Source organism: Cyprinus carpio, chromosome A22 (assembly GCF_018340385.1).
Source record: "Cyprinus carpio isolate SPL01 chromosome A22, ASM1834038v1, whole genome shotgun sequence".
In the NCBI taxonomy this organism is placed as follows: Eukaryota; Metazoa; Chordata; class Actinopteri; order Cypriniformes; family Cyprinidae; genus Cyprinus; species Cyprinus carpio.
The window spans coordinates 16,499,202-16,519,865 of NC_056593.1; the positions used below are offsets into that span (position 1 = coordinate 16,499,202).

General features: G+C 33.7%; 1 protein-coding gene across 1 annotated transcript in view; it reads left to right on the top strand.

Moving 5' to 3' along the window:
* LOC109060020 (glutamate receptor-interacting protein 2-like) overlaps window positions 1-20,664 on the top strand; it is a 119,962-nt gene that overhangs the window by 74,943 nt on the left and 24,355 nt on the right. The window contains exons 2-9 of the mRNA XM_042712477.1: window positions 5,876-5,956; window positions 7,415-7,547; window positions 8,781-8,926; window positions 10,607-10,693; window positions 10,828-10,903; window positions 12,299-12,444; window positions 13,860-14,007; window positions 15,105-15,274. Coding sequence (XP_042568411.1) covers window positions 5,876-5,956; window positions 7,415-7,547; window positions 8,781-8,926; window positions 10,607-10,693; window positions 10,828-10,903; window positions 12,299-12,444; window positions 13,860-14,007; window positions 15,105-15,274 — 987 coding nt within the window. The remainder of the gene's footprint in view (window positions 1-5,875; window positions 5,957-7,414; window positions 7,548-8,780; window positions 8,927-10,606; window positions 10,694-10,827; window positions 10,904-12,298; window positions 12,445-13,859; window positions 14,008-15,104; window positions 15,275-20,664) is intronic.

Below are 20,664 nucleotides of genomic sequence, written 5' to 3' on the forward strand. Positions count from 1 at the left end.
TGGAGTTTAAACAAAGAGAGACTCAAGCTCTCTCAGATTATAGCTACCATATCCTCATCTTAATTAGAGCTATTCATATGAGCAGTTTACCTTTAAAAAAGAGTTGCTGAACGGTGTTCATGCTGAATAGCGTGCATTCACAATAGTCTTTGAATACAAACGTTCTGGTGTATAATGATCTGCATATTGTTAAAGTAATTTAGTATTGTGTTCTATAATGTGCATTTATTAGTAGTGCTTGTAGAGTGACTGTTATCATTATTATATTAGTATATTTTCTGTAACTCAAATAGTTGAATTTATTTATTTATTCTTCATGCTTATAGCTTCAGTTTCCTTTTAGGCCCTTGAGGTGAAGCTAGGATTATTTTTTATTTTATTTACCTATTTTTGTGCAGTGGCTTTTCAGTGCATGACAAAAACAGATGATTCTGTGCTTTGCGAGTTAGGTACCCGTCACAGCTAAATCTCTTCCTTTGATAGGTGACTCGTGAAGGTTTCCAAAACCCTTGAGGAAGCGGATTAGACGAATGCTGCTCATCACAGGGAATGCCGATATACTAGAGTTTTTAGCCGGCTAGCTGGGAGGGAGTTCCGTTGGTTTGGTCTTGTGCTAAAGCTAGAGGCTAATCCCACCGTTGAGCCGCCAGTAATAGCTTTCACAAATACAACAATAAACACTTTAGATTGCTCCCCACAGACTGTCCTCACATTCTCACGAAGGCATGTACATTTTTTAACACTTGTTTGGTCTCATTCTGTCCTCCTTTGGCGAGTGGCACAAGGTATTTTATCCCTTTTTTATTTGGTTTGGTCACACAACATGTCACATAAGGGAATTTACGACTGAAGGAGCTTGAATGTATTACTGCATCGTGTCCTAATGAGGTTGTGTTTTGAGGCGTGCAGTTCAACGAACAAACAAAGTCAAAACAGAACAGACTTTAGTTTGAATTATGAGATTTAGTGGCGTTTGCTCAAACAGATATCCTAAGTGCTAAACTTTGCAACAGAACCTATTTGTGAAAAATATACAATAGACTGACATTAATGGAGGGAATAAAACAATCTTTGTGAAAAATATACAATAGACTGACATTAATGGAGGGAATAAAACAATCTAGAGACCTGAATATAATTGAGATTTGATGATCACGTTGTATTGCATGTACACTGATATGCTGAAATTAAACGCTAAGCCTAATTGCTAATGGCTAATTGACGTTACTGTGCGAATCATGCTATGGTCCCACAATATGCTAAACCTGCTAAAGCCAGTCAGAACCCCTTAACAGGAGCATGCTATCCCCCTTCATAAACACTACAGCCTGATTTAGTGTGTGCGTTTACATGCTGGAAGATGTATTTTTTTAGAGTGTTTGCACAATCAGCAAAATGTGAACGTGTATGAAACATCAGTCAATTAAGATTTTTTTATTTATTTTTTTTTTATTTTCTGAAGAGTTTCTGAATGTGTGTGGAGCAAAATGTCACTGCCACATGCAAAAGTGTGGTTTTAAGCAAGTCACATGCGTGGTTGTTCAAAGTTTAGCACACTGGTTTTCTGTGACTATTGTGTTCTGAGAGACTTTAGTATGTTTAGCGTGTCGTTATGCGGTTGTTTCCCAGATAGTACATATACATCTGCAAGATGTCTGTTAAAGAGTTGTGTACAAACAGAAACACATTATAAAAGCAGTATTTGTGCTACAAACTCCTATGAAAACGATAAATGCATTAATGTGCTAATCGTGCTAAATACCCCTCAGAAACACATACCCCCCCCCCCTTTTAGGAAAAATATGCTGGTTAGGTATGTTTTGATGCTGGTTTATGCTGGTCCTTTGCTGGTTTATGCTGGTCATGTGCTGGTTTATGCTGGTCCTTTGCTGGTTTATGCTGGTCCTTGTGCTGGTTTTTGCTGGTCCTTTGCTGGTTTATGCTGGTCCTTTTGCTGGTTTATGCCGGTCCTTTGCTGGTTTATGCTGGTTATGTGCTGGCAAAGGACCAGCATAAACCAGCATCTCAGCGTAAAAATCAGTTTTACTAACCCTATTTAACAAGCTAAGATTGCATAAAGGATTTACTAAATATGTTGCTTTTCTTTTTAATAATGTTTCATTCCCTATTTAGAGTCCTTGAGTGTTTACATCAGTATCATGAGCAGTTGAAAAGTAGACAGGATGTTTATTGCCTTCATATCACTTGTGTAGTATTAATGGACAAGCACATGTCTGCTATCAAGTAATAAGAAAATATCCTTCTAGCTGCTGCTGGAAGACTCTTATCTTCTGATAACAAGCCCTTACTGCCTCAGCACGCAGCGCATAACCTCAGTCAGATGATGGGATCAGAGCCATCACTTGTTCATGTAGTCAGTTTCCCTTTATCGTAATGTACCCATGAAGTTTATTTTGTGTCCAATATTAAATATTTCACTCCAAATTTAAGTTTTATCATCACTTGCTCACTTCTTGTCATTATTCTAACCCAGTGACCGACTTCTGTGGAACACGAATGGAAATTGTTAGTAGAAGGTTAGAGCTGCACTTTTTGCATATATACAGGTGCTGGTCATATAATTAGAATATCATCCAAAAGTTTATTTATTTCAATAATTCCAATTAAAAGTGAAACTTGTATATAATATTCAATTATTACACAGAGACTGATATATTTTCAAATGTTTATTTCTTTAATTTTGATGTTTATAACTGGAAACTAAGGAAAATCCCAAATTCAGGTATCTCAGAAAATTAGAATATTGTGAAAAGGTTCAATATTGAAGACACCTGGTGCCACACTCTGAATCAGCTAATTAACTGAAAAACACCTGCAACGCCTTTAAATGGTCTCTCAGTCTAGTTCTGTAGACTACACAGTCATGGGGAAGACTGCTGACTTGACAGTTGTCCAAAAGACGACCATTGACACCTTGCACAATGAGGGCAGACACAAAAGGTAATTGCAAAAGAGGATGGCTGTTCACAGAGCTCTGTGTCCAAGCACATTAATAGAGAGGCGTAAGGGAAGGAAAAGATGTGGTAGAAAAAAGTGTACAAGCATAGGGATAACTGCTTCCTGGAGAAGGATTGTGAAACCAAACCCAGTCAAAAAGTGGGGGAGATTCACAAAGAGTGGACTGCAGCTTGGATCAGTGCTTCAAGAACACTACGCACAGACGTATACAAGACATGGGTTTCAGCTCGTCGCATTCCTTGTGTCAAGCCACTCTTGAACAACAACAGCGTCAGAAGCCATCTCGCTTCAAAAAGGACTGGACTGCTGCTGAGTGGTCCAAAGTTATTTTCTCTGATGAAAGTAAAGTTTGCATTTCCTTTGGATATCAGGGTCCTAGAGTCTGGAGGAATAGACAGGAGAGGCACACAATCCACATTGCTTGAGGTCCAGTGTAAAGTTCCACAGTCAGTGATGGTTTGAGGTGCCATGTCATCTGCTGGTGTTGGTCCACTGTGTTTCCTGAGGTCCAAGGTCAATGCAGCCGTATACCAGGAAGTTTTAGAGCACTTCATGCTTCCTGCTGCTGACCAACTTTATGGAGATGCAGATTTCATTTTCGCCTGCACACAGTGCCAAAGCTTCCAGTACCTGGTTTAAGGACCATGGTATCCCTGTTCTTAATTGGCCAGCAAACTCGCCTGACCTTAACCCCATAGAAAATCTATGGGAACTGTGAAGAGGAAGATGGAAATATGCCAGACCCAAAAATGCAGAAGAGCTGAAGGCCACTATCAAGCAACCTGGGATTGTCATAACACCTGAGCAGTACCACAAGACTGATCGACTCCATGCCACGCCGCATTGCTGCAGTAATTCAGCAAAAGGAGCCCCAACTACGTATTGAGTACTGAATGAGTGCTGTACTTTTCATTTTTATACTTTTTAGTTGGCCAAGATTTCTAAAAATCCTTTCTTTGTATTGGTCTTAAGTTATATTCTAATTTTCTGAGATACTGAATTTGGAATTTTCCTTAGTTGGCAGTTGTAATCATCAAAATTAAAAGAAATAAACATTGGAAATATATCAGTCTGTGTGTAATGAATGAATATAATGTACAAGTTTCACTTTCTGAATGGAATTAGTAAAATAAATCAACTTTTTTATGATATTCTAAATATATGACCAGCACCTGTATATATGCAAAAGAACAAAAGAGCAGCTCTAACATTCTACTAAACATTTTATATAATATATATTATAACATATATATATAAAAAGTCCCAAGTTCTTAATCTAGTGACTTGTGCAATACTTTAAGTCTTCTTAAGCCTTACGATACGATACTACATTTATCTATAATAATACATTTTGTCCTTTTTAGAGCTTTGGAGCTTGACATTCCCAGTCATTATTTACTTTATTTGGAAAAAAGCAGCTTGGATATTTTGCTAAAAATGTTTTATATTTTTTTGTTTATTTGTATTTTTGTGTGTGTGTCTGTGTTTTATTTTATTTAGGTTTTGTTTCGTTTAATTTTTGTTGTTGTTGTGTTGTTTTATTTGTTTGTATTTTTTTGTTCCATTTTGTGTTTTATTTATTTTTGGTTTGTGTTGTTTTTTTTTTTGTTGTTTTTTTTTTTGTTGTTTTATTTTAAAAGAACTACTAAACTATTATGTCCCCCGTTTATAAATAATTGTCAGTGGATTGACATTTGAGGTAGAGTAAACAGCAGACATTTCTTTGATTTAAAGGAAATACAAGTGAACGTTTATGAGCTTATTATTATCTAACAATGATGGCAACAGGTGTTACCTTCTTTCGGCTGAATACATTAATAGTGTTTATCCTGCTGGCATGAAAATATGAAGTGAATTGTACCAAGCGTAAGGAAGCTCCAGAGACGTGTAGTACTGATGAGCCTGGTGCACAAGGGGAAAATCCTAATTTGGAAACTTTGAAGGGATTAAAACTATGCTGCTCATGAATATTTTATCCGCTCCAAATGAAGCAAGTGCACTCAGGCATTCGGCTTGACAGAAAACAATCCGAAAGACATTTGTCACACAATTGTTCTCTATAAAGAATGATTGTGTTTCTGTCATTATTACTGTCAATGGATCACAAATCCTCATTAGCATGTCTCTGGGTGCTAATACTCTCTGCAGTCAAAGAGACACAGTTCATCAGTCTATGAATACAGAGGTGATAATACAATCCCATTCTATTTAATATGAATAAATGTGTTTTTGTACTATATCTATATATATATATAATATATATATATATATATATATATATATATATATATATATAGTATTGTATTGTATTATCACCTCTGTATTGTATATTGTTAATTAATGCTAGATTTGTTTTAAAAATACATCTATCTATCTATCTATCTATCTATCTATCTATCTATATAATATATTGCCATGTTACACTATATATTGTAATTTTTTATTAAATTGTATATTAGTTTATTTATAGTTTATATATTATTTTATTTTCATAATAATAAAAGTAATAATGGAATATATGAGAACATTCTCTATATTCATTTCTATTGAACTATATTAGTATAAAAGTAAAATTAATATTTCTAATAATAATATTTTAGTAATATATATATATATAGTATTATGGCACAAGTTTTATTAAAATTACCACAAATTAAAGCCAGTTCATCATATACTAACATGATGTATACACAATTTACATTTTAAGCTATATTTTACAATGGCAATTTATTTATTTTTTTTTTTTTTTTTTTTTTTTTTTTTTACATATTTATTAAAATATAATTATGTGTTTTTCTATTAATGTAGTTTAAAAAAATAGGATGTAAATGTTATTATATTAATTTTTCACAGTACATTTACAGTGAACTGTTTTCTCATGTCTCTCACCCTGCAGATGATGGGCCATACTCTAAGGGGAACAAGGACTCGACGGGGCCAGACAACTCGCTCACATCGAGAAGACAAAGCATCTCAGGTATGCCTGATTCCCTTTTAATGCCGTCTGTTTGTGCCCACACAAATCCTCCCAATGAGAGGCAGCCTCTCGCTCCTTCAGCGTCTCTTGATCTCAGAGATCGTGTCTGTCTTTCCCCATTAGGGATGTTTGAGTTATTCTAGCCACATTGGTTTGGATGGCTGTTCGAGATGGACAACACTGTGGGTTTGTGGGTGTTGTTACAGCTTTATCCAGATGTTTCTTGTGGTTCTTGAAAAGTGTCTGTCTGAGTCATTCTGCTATAGCTGGAAGCGTTTGCTGATCCAAGACTTCTTTCTTCTTTAAAACTAATTAGATTAGCTAAGTCAACTCAATGTGTGACTTTGGATATCATTAATTTTTTTTTTTTTTTTTTTTTTTTTTTTAATGAAACCTACTGTAACTTTACATACGTCTTCCTACAAAACAAATGCTAGAGGAAATTTTATTTTTGCATTTCTATGTATATTTTTAACTTTATATCAGCATTTTGATATGTGTATGTATATATAAATATTGTAATATATATAGAGTATCATTTATATACTAAATGAGTATATTTTATACATATACTATATACATACATACATACAGTACATACATACATTACTTTATATTACTTATATATTACTTTATAAATGCAGAGTTTAAAATAGCAGCATTTATTTGAAATATAAATCTTTTGTAACATTATTATTAATGTCTTTATTTACTTTTTGGTCAATTAAATGTATCCTTTCTAAATAAATATATTCATTAAAAAATACAAAATAATTAAATACATACATACATACATACATATATCTTATTGACCCCAAACTTAAATTTAATAAAAATGCTAACTGCATGCAAACATTATTAAATTAAATTAGCCGAAGCTAGTCTTTGATAGAAAATGTTACAGAAATATATATAATGGCTGATTATGGCTTTTTCAGGAATTATTATTATAGTTTTAAAAAGATGGAGCTGATTGAATGCGATCGGTCAGTTACATTTTTACTTTGGGAATAACCACATTTCATCACATTCATCACATTTAAGCCCACACGGTCATTGGCGTGATTAGATTAGACTCTGTGAGAGATTTCATGATGCAGCTGGATTCCAGAGGAAAGTGTAGCATTACAATTTCTGCTGCACTACTGGTGTGTGATAGATGTTTTCTTTCATGTGCCTCTTGGTTTGGTTTTTCTGTTTAAGAATTCATATAGTCGCAGCATGAATTGAAGATTAGTGTAAGTTAGCTGTGGTGTAACATTTAAAAAACAAACTCAAGCATTCCTAATATTGAGAATTTGTCAAATTTCTCGTCTTTAGTTAAATGGGAGTAAAAGCAGCTCGTTTGCACATCCAGTACAATATCTGAGACCATCTGAGTGATAGTGTCATAATAACATGCTGCCGACTCTTGTCTCTTATGTGTGTGTATGTGTATGTTGTGTTTCTGGCCTAAAGAACTGCGTGGGGTTACACTGGTTGAGCTGATTAAGAAGGAGGGAAGCACTTTAGGTCTCACCATCTCAGGAGGAACAGACAAAGAAGGCAAACCTCGCGTCTCCAACCTGCGGCCGGGTGGACTAGCGGCTAGGTGAGGACTACAGCTGAAGTCATCAATGCAATCTCACAAATTCATGCAGAAAATAACTCATTAACTGTATCAGCCAATCGCAGAATGACAAAGTGGTCACCTGACATCTCAGAAAAACACCAAGCCAATCAAAATAGGTTATGTGGAAGTTTGTACCTACAATTTAAGTATGTTAATCCTTGCTAATCTGGTTCACGTACTTGTTGCTTTTTAAGTGGAAGTACAACTTAAAAATGCTTATTTAACTTAAATTATTGTTTCAAACGTCTATATTTGAGTATTGTTTTCATTAGATAACATGAACTGACTGTTGAAGCAGCTTATTCATGCTAATGCTCACTAATGTCGCAAAACATACCGTGTTGCATTAGGACTTGCGTTTTGACACATTTTTAGAACATGACTCTGCAATTTTGAGTAGTATGTGCCGCATCTTAAAATTGCATCTTATTGTTACTGTTAGCTAATATGCACACAACTTTCAAAAGCACTTTCACAAGCACTTAATTTATGCTTATGCTCGTGAATGTAAACACATAAATTTTGTGTTACATTGTTAAGTTGTGAGCTTTGGAAATAAAGAAGGGAATTTGATAAATTGTTGTTAAATTAATTTTTTCTCATACTTCATTTTGATTAAACTCATTTCAGTGAATTTTTCCCATCTTCAGTCGTTTCTTCTTTCCTTGTGGCTGGTATGACGATGTTATGGAGCGCATCTGGGCTGATGTCATTTTTTTGTCAGGCATCATTGTGCTAGCTCATGTACGCTCAGAGGACAAAAGAGAATGAATAGCATTCATTTGACTAATTAGCATCTAAATTAGCATATTTATACTCCCTGTGGTGTGTTCAACAACAGATAAGGAGTTCTCACTTTGCATTTACTTTTCATTCAAAATATAATTGTTTTCGATGTTTCTGACCATTGACGGAAATCTTCTCTAGGCTGTCATATGTTATCTTGTTAATTTCTCTACATTAAATGTTGAATGCTAACAAAGCTAATTTCATCAAATGTTGGAAAAGCCAACTTTTACATTGTTCAACAAAAAATGGTGTGCCGGATTTCAGCTAAACTGTTTAATTACTCTATTTTCAGTTATTACAATATAAAAATGTTTTATTTGCCAAAGCAAGTCTCACTGTTGCTAATATTAGGGATAGGGATTTGAACAAACCCATTATCGTAAGTTTTATTATGTGAATGAGTAACATTTTGATTTGTTTCAGGAGCGATCAGCTCAATGTGGGCGACTACATCAAGTCAGTCAACGGCATCAACCTGACCAAGCTGCGTCACGACGAGATCATCAGTCTGCTGAAGAACGTCGGGGAGCGTGTCTTGCTGGAAGTGGAGTATGAACTGCCATCACCTGGTAGGAAGTTGAGTATTCTGACTTTTGCCTGTCTTGTGGCATGATCCTATCAGTGTACTCCGGTCTGAGCCAATCTCAGACCACATGAGTGGATATCATTGTGAAAATGTCATTTTGTGTCAGTAAGTCCACTTCGGGTTGTGTATATATAATTATACACAGTAATGCAGAATGCATGGCTGCATGTTGAAAACTGCTGTGTGTCATTTTTGAATGTTAAAATACTTTTATCCTATTTCAACTTAATAAGAAGAGACAAGTAAGCCAGTCGGTTATTTTGAAAAGCTATTAAAACATTACTCTTTTGGTTTGAGTGGCGGACATTGCAACATTAGCTTTACAATTGATTGAATATATTATTTTTTGCCATTCTGTTGCTAGGGGCCCAGAAATAACACACTTCACCCCCATCTACTATTGGTCAGATGAATAGATAGTTATGTCCCAAATTCACGCCATTGATCGAACCATTGTTGCTTGCTCAGGTTGCGATGCTCAGTCAAACAAAGTTGAGAATCATCTTAACGTACCAGATTGTGCCCTTTTTGATGATATTAGCCCATAAATGGCTTACTTATCTCTCTCTCACACACACACACACACACAAAAACCTTTGATCTTTAAAGACCTCATGTGATGGTTTTAACAAATGCGACAGCGTGATATTGGTGATGGACTAATAATCACCCAGTGCAGTGTTTCCCATACAACAACATAATTTGCTGCTTAACTACTCTTGTATGATGCATAGTTGAAGCAATTAAATGGCTAGTCACATCTGTTTTCCAAAATCATAGTATGTTTGTGGCACATTTGTCCACATGTTGTGCTATCAAGAAACATGCTTCTAGAACCTTCTGGAACCTTCTGGAGCTGATGCTTCTGGAACCTGTTGTTCCAATTGCACAGCTTTTCAAGTGTTTGTGAATGTTCACTGGAACTGTGGGAACCACCAAATCTTTAAACTATGTTGGTAATGACGGAACTTGCAACCCATGGTTGGCTATTACTAACAAGAAACTATGCTTCTAACCATAGGTCGAGAATTGTAGTTCATCTAAACAACTTTGTGAATGTTCGTTGAAGCTGTAATTTTAGGAACCAGTGAATTGTTGAACTATGTTGGCATTTGCAACAAGAAACAATGCTTCTAGCCACAGGTCAAGAGCTGTAGTTCCAACCACAGAAGGTTTGATACTGATGTGAATGTTGGAACTATGATTTTGGAAAATATCAAATTGTAGAACTATGTTGGTAACGACCAAATTTGCGATTGTAGTTGGCTAATACTAACAATGAACTATGCTTCTAATAACAGGACAAAAGCTGCATATATATATATATATATATATATATATATATATATATATATATATATATATATATATGAAATTTGCACATCCACACACTCTCATTATAATGGATCGAGGTGATTGTCTCTCATTGGCTCAGTTTGGCATGTGTGGTGATACATTGTGATCGTTAGCCAGTCTGTCTTGTGCATGACAGATAAATTGCCTGGTTTATAAGCTCAGTGTTTCTAGCTGACCTTCTGCTGAACGTCAGTTGGCATCTGGGTTTATTTTTCTTGATTTTCTGCCAGATATGGCCATTTGCCCAATAAAAGGTGCTGATTTAGAGATGCTATTGCCTCTCTACTGTCTTTGTTGTCCCTCTTAGCACCAGACAGTACCTCAGGTGTTATTTCCAAGACAATCGACATCTGTTTGCAGAAAGAGGGCAACAGTTTCGGGTTTGTTATGCGAGGTGAGATTGGGTTTGTTGCCACTCATTTTATTTTATTTATTTATTTTAATATTTTTTGTAATATTCCTAAAATCAATAGTTGCAGATATAACTACAGGTTAAAGATTTATATGTGTGTGTGTGTTATAAAACAGGTGGATCCCATGAGGACTGGCACAGATCTCGTCCTTTGGTGATCACACATGTCCGACCAGGTGGTCCTGCTGACAGGTAATGCACAACCCAAAATGAGGCATTTGAAATTTCTGCAAAAACATTTTTTTTTCTTCTTTCACTGATGCTATTTTGTACAATGATTCATTGTCTACAATTTATTTAATCATCAAAGGTGTCCGGTAAAGGTGTTTGGAGCTTCATGTCTCAACATACTATATGCATTATATCTAAATCCAGAAAGTAGGCCAGAGACTTCCCTCTCAGCTTAGACGGCTAGTTATTATTCTTAGTTTTAGGATTTTTCCATGCCTCTCTTACCAACCACTTTTCCCTACTTATATCAGCATCACGCAACCTGCCAAAAGAGAAAAATAAATAAACATATGTGTCTACAGAGAGAACATCTTCAATAAGACCGCTTTGATGTTAGAGACAAAGACTGCCTTGATTGATGGGTGGAAATTGTATGCATTGTCTTTCCTGAAGGCCCCCAGACGTTCATGAAGAAAATTAGTGCTCTCAAACAGGTCCTCTTCACATGTAGCATTAATCATTATTGTGGAATATCAATAATATTTTAAAGAAGCTGGCTATTTAGGCAGCGTATTAAGGCATCAACCTTATGTTGCCTTCAAAAATACCAAATATTCATCCGGTACGATGGATGAAGCAATGTAGTGGACTAAGTGCAAAAAAAAAATATATATATATTTTTTGAAAGCTTAAATATATTCATTTAAAATTATTAATAAACTTACTCTAAAAGTTTAATTTGCATAAGTTAACATGAACTATCAATGAAAAATAATATAAAAATAAAGCATTTATTATTAATATTAGTTAAAAGATAAAACAGTTGTACTTTTAACATAAGTTAATGCAATGTGAACTAGCTTTACCATTTTTATTAACTTACATTAACCAAGGATAATACTGTAAAAATCAATTGTTAGTTGATGTCAGTTAATGCATTAACTAATGGTAACAAATAAAATCCTATTGTAAAGTGTTACTGAAATAATATAAATTATGAAATTATGCCATGATAAAATGTGGTTTTCCAATTCATACATACAGTTTTTATTTATGTTTTTATTATGCTCACCAAGGCTGCATTTATTTGATCAAAAATACAGTAAAAAAGAGTAAAATTACAATTTAACTAGTTTAAATATGACAATAACTGTTTTCGCTTTTATTATATTTTAAAATGTAATTTATTCCTGTGATGTGATTTATTCAGAAACTATTATTTAAGAGTCATTTCTTGTTTTTTTTTATCACAGTATGAAACAGTTTGATCGATTTAATGAATCATTTCTTAATAAAGGTATTAAGTTTTTAAAATAAAAACATTGCCGATGCCAAACCTTTAAACAGGAGTGTGTGTGTTATACATTTAGTTGATAATAAAATTTGACTGTTCCGCATATGTTGTCTCTTGTGCAGAGAAGGGACTCTAAAAGCAGGGGACCGGATCTTAAGTGTGGATGGTGTGGTTTTACACAGTGCCACTCTCAGTGATGCTCTTACTGTTCTGACTCAGTGTGGCCAGGAGGCTCTGCTCCAGATCGAGTACGATGTCTCCATCATGGGTGAGTTACTTTAGTTGCGCTGGTTTTATATGTTGACAGAATGAACATTCCACATGTCCCAGTGGATTAACGTGCCATTTGTTTTGTATGTTGCACTTTGAAAGTAAATAAATTAACCCTTGTAATGCTTTCCAAATCTGTGAACTATTTTCACATTGCGGGCCAGTTCGGACCCGAAGAATCATAATTTTATAAAATAGTCCTAACTTAATGTCTGATCAACAACTTCACATTAATGAATGAAAGTGAAAAAAAAAAGAAGAAAAAATCAGTTTTGACTTACCATCTTATTGCCATGTTATTAGTATGTTATTACCATAACTGCATTCACCCTTTTTTATTATTTTTAAAAAGAGAAATTATTTAACTACACATGAAGCACACACACACAAAGCAAAATATGCAAAATACATATGTTTTCAGTTTTGATGAGAAATTGTATTTGAATATATCCTTGTATGTAATTTATAAGAACATTAACTCTGAAAATTACCAGTATTAATCCCATTGGAATTAATATAATTCAGTTCCTTTGAATTTATAACTCATGATTGCTTGAAAACAGTCCCAATTTGTGAAGCCTACATATTTATTTTTAAAAACAAAACATAAATATTACTCTGAAAATCTTTTAGACAAAATAAATTTACTTGACTTGCATAAACTTTTACTGTCCAATTAAATTAAATGATCAATTATTCATGCTGCAATAGTTCATCAGTAGGCCTTTATAGTCATGTTTATCAACAAGGCTAGATAAGTTTTACAAAAAAAAACAAACAAACAAAAAAAAAAACTGACATTGATTTAAGGTCATAGATAATTTTACAAAAAGTATTTTTGACACTAATGGTATTCCATACCTACCGGTATATTACCTTAGAAAAAAATAAAAATAAATAATTGTATTTTGAGGGTCTTAAAGCAAGTTTGGTTTCCTTACTGAAAACCTTTTTTTTTTTTTTTTTTTTTTTTTTTTTTTTTTCATGTATCTCTTCTGGGTCAAAATGGACCCGAATGCATAATGAGGGGTAATCAAACTACTTTAGAGTGCTTGTCCTTTTGTACAAAATTTTCCAGAAGCACATCACTTTTCTTCTGTAGTCTCTGCTATTTTTAACCATCTTCATTGTTTCATCTGGATGAACAGCAGGTTGTTGACCTTCAGGAGTGGAGAAACAACCCTCACGCCTTCACTAGTGCTGTTAAGCTAATTTATGCTAGCTACAATTAGCATAACACCCACTGTTGTTCTCCTTGTAGAGTGAAATGGGTCATATCCTAGAACATGGAGGTCTGAAATAAACTTTCACCGCTCAAAACTTCCAAAAAGACTGTAAGCTGTAGGAAATGATCCGTTTAGAAATCACAGCATAACAGAGCTGTCCTTGTCTGTCCTTATCACCTGCCCTCAGACTCGGTGACAAACGCTTCAGGTCCCCTGCTGGTAGAGATTGCTAAGGCGCCCGGAGCCAGTCTAGGAATCACTCTGACCACTGCCATGCACTTGAACAAACAGGCCATCGTCATCGACAAGATCAAACCCGCCAGTGTGGTGGACAGGTACACACTCAATGAGCCTCATTCATCAAACACCAGCACAACAGACTACTGTGTAAACCACTTTTAAGCAATTTTCTTATTCAAATTGCTTGGAAAAACAACTAAAATTTTATATTTTCATGAAAAAAAAAGTTTTGTCACTGATGGCAGTTACTTAAATTGGGTAAATTGTATGATAAAAGGTGAATAGTGTGTAAAAAAAAAAAAAAAAAAAAAAAAAAAAAAAAAAAATATATATATATATATATATATATATATATATATATATATATATATATATATATATATATATATATATATATTTACATAATGTTGTTTCTTAAGTTAAATCAGAACTCATGTAAATGGTTTTACTACTTACCGAAAATTTTATGTACATTTTAGTAAAACCATGCTGTAAATGATTTTCTTTCTTCTCACAAAAATACAAATACTACTAATAATAATAATTGTAAAACCCTTTTACACAGAAATTATTTCATTTTTATGCAATTTATTCATACTATTTCTACATTATAACATACATTTTTACATTTCTTTTCACATAAATTGTTTGTAAAACCATTACTAAACCATCAGAAAATTGTTCACAAAGCTAACGTTATGTCAATGTTTTTAAATCACCCAACACAAATTGTTCATAAACCATTCTTACAATAGATTTTATTTCTGTATTTATTTATTTTTTTGTACAACTGATTTTATATTTGTGAATTTATCTTTAACTATTTTTTATATAATTGCATTTTTTAATGTGTTGAAAATAGTCTCTTACACTATTCTTCTGCAAATTATTTTCTTTTTTAATTATTATTATTATTTTAAATCTGTCATAGATATTAAGATTATGTTTGTTTTTTTTGTTCGATTTATTTTTGGTGAATAAGCATGTTATATATTCTTGTTTTTATTACATTTTTTATTACATGAAACATCATTCACCATCCTTTACTTCCTTTTTTCCATATATTTCACACATTTCTGAGGGAAATAGAGCATTCAGATTGATTATTCTAGTAATTTGGGTGAGTTTTGATGTTGTTTTTGACAGGTCCCACATTTGTGACAGTTCTAGCAGTTCTCTGTTTGCGTCTCAGGTCAGGAGCGTTACACGTAGGTGATCACATCCTGTCTATAGACGGCACCAGCACAGAGCACTGCTCCGTCCTGGAGGCCACACAGCTGCTGGCCAGCACTACTGAACAGACCAAACTAGAGATCCTCCCCGCACACCAAACACGCCTGCCCGGGAAACCCCAGGACACTGGTGAGAGACGGGAACATGTAGAAACTGCTGCGGTTTTCCAGACATGGATTAAGCTTAATATAAGACGTCTTTAACAGATGGTTGAATCTGATCTTGGAATGGACCTAAACTATGTCTGGAAAACTGTTTGTGAATTTAAACATGAATACAACAATTTAATTTCTAAGAACTTGGTGCATGTATTTTAAACTAAATTTTATACCTTTTTTTTTTCATTTTATCTTGGACAGACTTGGATAGTCTTATTTGTCATCGACCAAATCGATTTTATTATGGTCTTGGAGAACCATATAAATGCATCATTCAAAACCATAATACTGAACCACAGTACTTTTTTCGAAGTCTATGGCAACCCTTTGTTTCCCTGTTTATTCCAAAGGAGGTCATAATAATCTCTCTAATTATAGTGATATAAACCTCACATGTATCCTCTTTGGATGCGCAAATGAGGACGAGAAAACATGGATGGCAAGACTGCTCTGCCATCTCATCTGCTGTCATCTCATTTAATTAGCTTCTCGTTCTGCTTGATGTCGCCCCACGAGCTTTAGACTGCAGGGCAGATTTAATCAGGGAGACCTGCTCATCCTAGAAAACCAACAGACAGCGGCTCGACATCAAACTAAGACATGGTGGATGAAGAACCAGACTGGATATTTTCATCCCCGTTTATATGCAAATGCAGGAGATGAACAGATGTCCGACTGTGCAGAGCGCATTGCACTAAAAGCCTGAATTAGACACCCGCATGTCATCTTGGACTGTTTGCAGCGCCGTTGTAAGAAAATCTAATCAATAGCTTATTATCACTGAGCGCATAAACATTTTCTAATTGTGCAGCTTTATGGATGCACTCGATGATTGGACGACTTCAATTATAGAAGATGTTGAAACTTAAGATGCTTTGACATTAAAGTTTTTACATGAGTGTAATTCATTTTTATTTTACAAATATGATGATTTATTAAATCATAAATATACAATTGAGGACATTTTGACACATGACAACATTTTACAATATGATGTACTATATGATATTGTAATATTTACTCACTCTCGGACCATTCAAGATGTAGATGAGTTTGTTTCTTCATAACAGATTTGGAGAAATTTAGCATTACAACACTTGAATGGGTGCCGTCAGAATGAGAGTCCAAACTGATAAAAACATCACAATAATCCACAGCACTCCAGTCCCTCAATTAATGTCTTGTGAAGTGAAAAGCTGCGTGTTTGTAAGAAACAAATTTATTATTAAGACGTTTTTAACTTTAAACCATCACTTTTGAACGAAATATGAGTCCATAATCCATAATAACACTTCCTGCATTAAAAAACGTCCATTACCTACTGTCCTCTCACATTAAAATCCACTGAAATATTTGTGTACAACTGTTTTGTTTTTACTGTTTTTGCTTGTATACAGTGCTTTATATGTGCATATTTTTCTCCTGATTCAGACCAAACGACTTTGTCTCTGGAGAAAGCATATTACATATTACAGACTCATATTTTAGCCAGAAGCAACAGTTTGATGTTACGTAAAATATCTTAATGATAAATTTGTTTCTTACAAACACGCAGCTTTTCACTTCACAAGACATTAACTGATGGACTGGAGTGGTGTGGGTTAGTGGGATCATTGTGATGTTTTTATCAGCTGTTTGGACTCTCATTCTGACGGCACCCATTCACTGCAGAGCATCCATTGCTGAGCAAGTGCAAATCTAATGCAACATTTCTCCAAATCTGTTTTGATGAAACTTTAATATTGCACATTCCACTTTGAATGGAACACAGATTCTAATCAATAGCATATTAACACTGAGCATATGAATATTTTCTATAGTTGCATGACTTCATGGATGCAACAAAAGACTGTGCAACTCCAATTATAGAAGACATTAAACTTCAGATGGTCGTTTTTACTTTGACTTTGAAGTTCTTGGTATTTCTGTTTCAATCATCCAGAGCCATAGATGCCCATCAGTCTCAATCTAGTCCAATTCTTGCCCCATTTCTGCCACCATGATTGTGCCTCTGGCCAGACTCTTATTTTGAAGTTTGATTGTTTATATGGACATTAGCTTTAAATCTGACAAGATGACCTCATGAATTCCATGCATTGCTCTCATACATTGTACATTGTACATCATACATTGTTTATGATGCCAGGACATCCTTGATGCCCAGATTTTTGGGCACAGGAACAAAGTCCCTAATGGATACGGACAAGTAAAGTGGTTTAGTTTTTCAGCATCTGATCTGTCCTGTTGAAATATCACATGGCACTATATAGGTCATTCCCTGCCGTGCTGAGAACCCGAGAGAGGAGGTGGAAGGCTGTAATGATGGAAAAACATATTTGTGAGTGTGAACTATCAGCCACGGCAAGACTTCAATCAAGAATTGACGCCCACTCACAGAGTCTGTGTCAGTAATACATAGAAACTTCACCCAGCAAATAAATGGAGTTTGATATTTTGCCATATGACTCCTATATTTTTGATTCAGATTTTATATATGCAAATATTGTAGCCGACCTTGTTAGAGGATAAAAATAAAATATGTCTGCTAACAACCTCATTTGGGATTGCCATCTTTGAGATCTTGGGATTTAAAGTGAGGAAGAATAGAATATGTACATTTTAATACATTTACATATTTGGTAGACACTTTTATCCAAAGCAACACTGATATTACATTACACAGCTTTGAAGTTGGCAGATTTACGCTTGCCATTTATATTGTGCATTATGACCTGAAATTTTTTTTAGTTTAAAAAGTGCAATTTCTTAGAAATGTAATATATTTATTCACATTGGTTTTATATGGTTTTGTGCACATCTTATTATTATTTTTTTTAAATGTATTTTTCAAGGACGTTTTTTTTTTTTTTTTATTATTTTTTAATTTTTGTACCACAAACATGTATGACTTTGCCTTTTCATACAGAAGTCAATTATAATAGATTTTTACAAAAATTATTTTAATAGATTTATTGACCTCTCTGTGACATAATTTATTTTTTATAGAAATTATGGAAAATAATAAAGTGTTTGTTAGTGAGTAATGTTTTTGGTTATTATTAGTGGTTAAGCCACAGTTACAAGATACTAAGTGTCAGTTATGACAGATATATTAAATTTGCAGTTTATGAGAGTCAAATATAATGCCACAGTTTACAAGTTATTGTAATACTGTAATGTTGCAGTTATGAAATAGTCGCAGTTACGAGAAATAGTTGCACATTTGAGAAATTTAACAAGTTACAATATAATTCGCAATTACAATACATTATTTCTAAGCCACAGTTACAAGATACTGTATTCGCAATTACAATACATTTATTTACAGTTGTTATAATAATTGCAACATTATTTCTATTTCCTGTTCAATTTTTTTTTTTACAATATATTGGCAAACTTTCATTGCATACATTTTTTATCTAAAAAATATTTGTAATATTTCATTAGAATTTCTATAGCTCAATCGTTGGAATGTACATATTTTTAAATAAAAGTAATATAAAATAAATATTTGTAATATTTCATTAGAATTTCTATAGCTCAATCGTTGGAATGTACATATTTTTAAATAATATATCAAATGAATTTTACTTTTAAGTCATTATATTATAGAAATAGCATGTATTTTCTAAATAATTAATAGCTTTATGTCATTGACTCATGTTGCACATCCCACTTTGGACAGAACGCAGCAAACATTGAGATGGTATTCCATATTTTTTTCATCTTTTAATTGTACATTATATCTGTATTTTGCAATACAGAATGAAACCACACACAATGTAATAACAAATTAGCCCAAACCATTGCTAATAACCTTAGCGTCAGTCACCTGCTGGTTTAATTCGTGTTTTAGATAAATGACGTGATCTTAAAAAGCAGTATTGTAATCTCCTTACTCGAATTAAGCTCCCGTCACATCAGACTGTGTGGGAGACTTTACCGTCATCATTCCTGGTGTTCTCAATTCCTACATCAAGAGACGGAGTTGTGTTTCTTTGAGACATAGCAGACAAGCTTAGCATAAGCCACAAGGAAGAGGGATTTAGCACTCAAACGTTAGAAGATGCCTCATTGGTGCTCAGACGAACAGATAGTAGTATTTAACCTTGCTTGTGAAAATCTGTATGAAAGTGGCATTTCTTAACGTCTCATCACAATCTGTATGGCAAAAATATACAAACACAATGCTAATAGCTAATAGGCTGCTAATAGGTGCAGGAGTTTAAAAATTTGTTTAGTAATCTACCAAAAATGTAAAAAGTAGTGAGTAGACTTCATTAAAACCTTAAAGTGTATCCACACACATAAATACACACATCTCTCCGAGTGTTTTAAAGCTTCTTATGGTTTTCCAGAGATGGAAGTTATTGAATGTCATATTACTTAGTTAGGGCGTTTCACATATTTAATACCCTGTTGGAAAATCCATCTCAAGTTGAAACATGGCAGCTGGTTTGTTGATAGTCTAAACTGGTAAACCACTTTTTCCATCAATAGATATGAAACCGCAATTACAATAAATTAAGTTTTTGTTACAAGATGGTTGCAATTCTGCAAAAATAATGTCACAATTATGATATAGTCGCAACTGAAAAATAAAGTCGCAATTATGAGAAATAACATGCAACTCTCAGAAATAATGTCACAGTAGTCGCAATGAGATAGTTGCAATTATGTGAAATAATGTCATGTTTTCAACTGCAGTCATGTTGCAGTTATGAGATATAGTTGCAATTATGAGAGTAACAATTATGAGAGCTGCAAGATACTATAGTTACAATAAATGTATACACAGTTATAATAAAGTCGCAATTACGAGAAATAATGTTGGAATAATGCGATATAGTCATAATTACAAGAAATAATGTTGCAATTATGATATAGTCGCAGTTTTGAGAAACACTCTAAATTTTGAGAAACAGTTGCAATTATGAGAATAAAGTCGCAGTTACAAGATACCGTAGTCACAATTACTAGAAAAAAAAAAAAATCACAGTTTTAATAGTCGCAATTCAGAGAAATATAGGAGCAAGTACAAGAAATTAAGTCACCTTCTCAAAATAGTCGCAATTACAAAAAATTTTTTTCTCAATTATGAGAAATAATGTTGCAATAATGAGATAGTCGCAGTAATAAGAAATAGTCTCTTAATTGAAAATGAAAATGAAGCCACACTTACAAGATACTGTACAATTACAAGAAATGAATTCAGTTATAATAAAGTCACAATTAAGAGAAATAAAGTTTCAATTATGAGAAATAAAGATGTAATTATGAGAAATGAAGTCAGTTTCAAGATAGTCACAGTTAAAAATTTGTTAGTCTCAGCCTCAGACGTCACGCCCACGGACTGTTTGC